The sequence below is a fragment of the Hibiscus syriacus genome, unplaced genomic scaffold (genome assembly GCF_006381635.1).
Source record: "Hibiscus syriacus cultivar Baekdansim isolate YM2019G1 unplaced genomic scaffold, ASM638163v2 tig00110637_pilon, whole genome shotgun sequence".
NCBI lineage: Eukaryota > Viridiplantae > Streptophyta > Magnoliopsida > Malvales > Malvaceae > Hibiscus > Hibiscus syriacus.
Window position 1 is genome coordinate 1,764,328 of NW_024062808.1, and position 4,024 is coordinate 1,768,351.

General features: G+C 35.5%; 1 protein-coding gene across 1 annotated transcript; it reads left to right on the forward strand.

Moving 5' to 3' along the window:
• Positions 1 to 475: 475 nt before the first annotated feature.
• On the forward strand, positions 476 to 3,643 carry LOC120136796 (thioredoxin-like 2, chloroplastic). Its single transcript, XM_039152755.1, has 4 exons — positions 476 to 911; positions 2,116 to 2,298; positions 2,754 to 2,918; positions 3,355 to 3,643. The coding sequence occupies exons 1-4, from the start codon at positions 708 to 710 to the stop codon at positions 3,481 to 3,483; spliced, it is 681 nt and encodes a 226-aa protein (XP_039008686.1). The 5' UTR covers positions 476 to 707; the 3' UTR covers positions 3,484 to 3,643.
• The last annotated feature ends 381 nt before the right edge of the window (positions 3,644 to 4,024 follow it).

The following is a 4,024-nucleotide window of genomic DNA, read 5'->3' on the forward strand; positions in this document are numbered from 1 at the left end:
AACTATTATTTTCTCACCGATTACAGCTCTCCACCCAAATTAAAAGGATGAAATGTCAACGATCAATGAGATAAATTTATTCTCATCAACATATTCTAAAAAATTTGTTGATATTTACATATTTTATAAATGTTTATGATTAAATTTGTTGGTTTTTTAGAATTAACATTAATTTGATGTAATGTATTTATGTTGAAGGTTAAAATTATTTTTATATAAATTAAAATTATATAAAGATAAAGTTGATAAAAAATATTAATATTATATTAATGGTCTATAACAACTCAATTTCAAAGTTAATCAATTTTATTCTAATTTCTTTAATTTGTAATTGGTTGAAAATTCATCGGTCTTATGATCATCGACAAAGAACACCTCTATCAAACCGGGTACCCATCTCTCTGTACACTATGTGGCTTAACGGAAGAAGTGTTAACGAAACGACAGCGTATTTTGGGGAAAACAAACAAGCGTATTGAAGATGCATACGTGGATGCGTCTTCTTCCAATGAATTTTGCTTTCGATCTTCTTCAACCTAAACGAAACTCTCTTCCTCTCTTCTTCAACCTCCTGCTCTTCACTTATAATTTTTTAGTTAGTTAAAATAAACATATAAATATGAATAATCCCAGCACTCTAAATTGATTTATATAATTAAAACCCCAAGACTTGTTTTGGTTTTAGTTTTTTTCCTCGTAATCTCTTGATGGCAGACGCTATTCGATCATCACCATCATCGTTAATTCATTCACTTCGATTATCTTCCCCTTATCAGCTAACCACTTTTCACCTGGCCTTGAATTCTCCTCTGTCGTCTCTTTTACCCATCAATCAGAATTTGGATAAGATTGTTCCTATTGGTCCTGCTCGCCTTGCTTGTTCTCCCAGAAAATTATCGCTCTCTTTCAAGGTAATTGCAATCTTCCTTTTTCCTGATTTTGAATTCCCTTTCAATTCTTTAGCTAAAATCATGAGTTCCCTTTTCCTAAATTTGTTTCCTTTTGCAACTTTCCTTGGTAATTATGGTTCTTATTGTAGAGGGTAAGTAGTTGTTTTATCAGGCTTCTTTTCTTGCGGAATGTTGTCATTAAATTAGGTATCTTTAGATTCATTTTGAGCTAAATTTCGATACTTGATGTAAAAAGCTTGTTTAAAAGGTGAAGGTCCTTTGTAATGGCTTTGTGTGCTAGTTTGCTGACTATTTGGTACTTCTGAAAACTGTTTACTTTTAGTAAAGCAAAATTTCCTCAATTGTAAGGCTCTTGTCTCGTGGATTTTAGTGATGTTTTTCTGCCGATTTAAGTCCACCATGTTTCACTTTAGCTTGCAAAAAATGAGCAGCCTTTCTTCAAGTATCTTTAATTTTTTTTTTTTTGATAGGATCAAATATCTTTAATTTTACTTGTAGCTTATATACCAGCTTTATTCTACACCACTCTACTACAATTTGCTTAGTTGCCGACTTGTTTCTCTCCTGCGCATAAGGCTCTTTTGTATGATTGATACATCGTTTTATCTGAATTAACTATATGCATTGGATTGAAGTATCAAAATATACTGAAATTTAAAAGGTTTTTGAAATTCCATGCTAATATAATCAAGTCGGTGACTGCAATGTGATGGATGGCATTCAATTCTTTTAGTAGTGGTGTTTATGGAATACGGATGGTATAAAGTAACCTGTTAATGTCGGTGTCGTTTGAACATTCTGTCATTACTTGTAGCTTATCTACTAGGGTTATTCTACATCACTCTACCACAATTTGCGTAATTGCCAGCTTGTTTCTCTCCAGAGCATGAGATTCTTTTGTATGACTGATACATTGTTTTATCTGAATTAACTATTTGCATTGGACTGAAGTATCAAAATATACTGAAATTTTAAAGGTTTTTGAAATTCCATGCTATTATATTCAAGTCAGTGATTGTAATGTGATGTATGGAATTCACTTCTTTTAGTAGTGGTGTTTATGGAATACGGATGGTATAAAGTAGCCTGTTAATGTCGGTGTCGTTAGAACATTCTGTCATTACTTAATCTATTTGAATGATTTTTTTTGTATCATTTCTCCTATTCACGGGACGGTGGTATTAACCGAGTTCTTACACTTCAGGTACGTGCAACTGTTAACGAAACTGAACAGCCAAAATGGTGGGAAAGAAACTCGGGACCAAATATGATTGATATTCATTCTACACAAGAATTTTTGGATGCCTTAAGTCAGGCTGGAGATAGATTGGTTATTGTGGAATTTTATGGTACTTGGTGTGCTTCATGCAGAGCATTATTTCCCAAGGTAAGTCGCTTCACTTTTTCGTGGCTGTGTAATATTCCGTTAGGCATAACCTCAAGACTGAGTACCACGATTGAAAAAAAAAATTAAGCTCTTGATAATAGAGAAGCAGCAGCTACTTAAAATGCATAGTTACTATTCGTGTTTATTAGAGGTCAGAGTGTCGCTTTGATGTTGGTGCTGTGAGTATCAAAACGGAGCCTGAGGGATATTAGTTGATGAAAAAACTTACATTTTTCTGCCGAAAACATATTTTCAGGATACCCTTTTTGCTTATTGTCTTATCCAATTGTAAATTTGACACCCTTGTAAAGATTGTTTGCTTGATATGGTTGCCTTCGAATCGCTTTGGTGCTCCAAATAGCTCCTTTAATTTGGTTGAATATAGGGTGAGAATGAGTTTTTCCAAGTGAACAGGGCACAGTCTAAGAGCTGCCTTTTTCCCTTCGATCACTCAGCTTTGCAGGACTGCTCAAGAGCATCCGGATATTTTATTCCTCAAAGTAAATTTCGATGAGAACAAACCTATGTGTAAAAGTTTGAATGTTAAGGTGCTTCCTTATTTCCACTTCTATCGTGGAGCAGATGGACAGTTGGAGTCGTTTTCTTGTTCACTTGCTAAGGTTAGTTGTTTCTGCTTTCTTTGTTCCGATCTCGGTGTCGGACCATAGAATTTATTTCTAAATGATTGCTTGGAAAATGGTCCCAATGAGTTCTCTCCTAGAAATAGAAGACACCTTATAGTAACCAAGGAGTTAACGGTTGATTTCTTTCTTTGGACTGCTTTGCTTGGTGCCTGGGCAAATGTAGGTCAATGACCTCAAGTGTTCTCTTACAGCTCAACTAGATTAAGACGTTCTTGAAGAAATACCTCACAGTCCTTGATTTGTATAACCAAGAATATATTAGCGTGAAAACGATAATCTCCGGGAACAAACTTCGTAAAACCAGGTTCATGTTCATCGAAATATGCATCATTCATGACCTCATGTTAGCATACGATACCATCAAATATAAACACTGTTTTTCTTAATCTGGTGTTCTGAAAATGGTCTGCAGTTTCAAAAAATAAAAGACGCCATCGAAATGCACAACACGGCTCGGTGCAGCATCGGTCCGCCCAGGGGAGTTGGAGATCTTAACCTTGAACTCGTCTGTGGTCCGAAAAATGACAGGGCAACCGGGTGAAGTTAAACACGGGGGTAAAGCGATTGTCTGTAACTATTCGCCGAAGTGGACACCTCTGTAAACCATTTAATATTTCCAAACTCACATATTCGTGTAAAAAGAAAATTTAATGGGATGCATTCTTTCTCTTGTAATGTATGCAAGTTTAAAGCTTGAGTTTCTTTTTATGAAGAAAGTGGATCAAAGAACTGTAACATGTCTGTCATTATCTTCTTCTATTTGTAACCATCAGGCAAACTATTTTTCAGAGTTTCTTTGCAGAGGTACGCACATATGGGGCGCCGACGTCTACAAGCTTCTGATGGATGGCTTCTTTCCCGTCAAGAAAACGGACCGGTCACCGTTCAAACTACATTATAACACTATCGGCTTCATCGTCAAGATGTTCTATAAACAAGCAAAGTACCATCTGATGGTGATGATTTCACTAGGCATATTGTCCACTAATCCAATTGATCCCTTCACCATTGACACATGATGTTGGGTTGCTGACAACTACACTTGACTACTTGACCACCAAACTTCAATTAGTGTATGAAAA

Excerpts from the sequence above, each read along its gene's own strand:
- LOC120136796 (XM_039152755.1), top strand. The coding sequence starts at position 708 with ATGGCAGACGCTATTCGATCATCACCATCATCGTTAATTCATTCACTT. Across the intron at positions 2,299-2,753 it reads GCAGAGCATTATTTCCCAAG|CTTTGCAGGACTGCTCAAGA; the intron begins GTAAGTCGCTTC and ends TCGATCACTCAG. Across the intron at positions 2,919-3,354 it reads TTTCTTGTTCACTTGCTAAG|TTTCAAAAAATAAAAGACGC; the intron begins GTTAGTTGTTTC and ends AATGGTCTGCAG.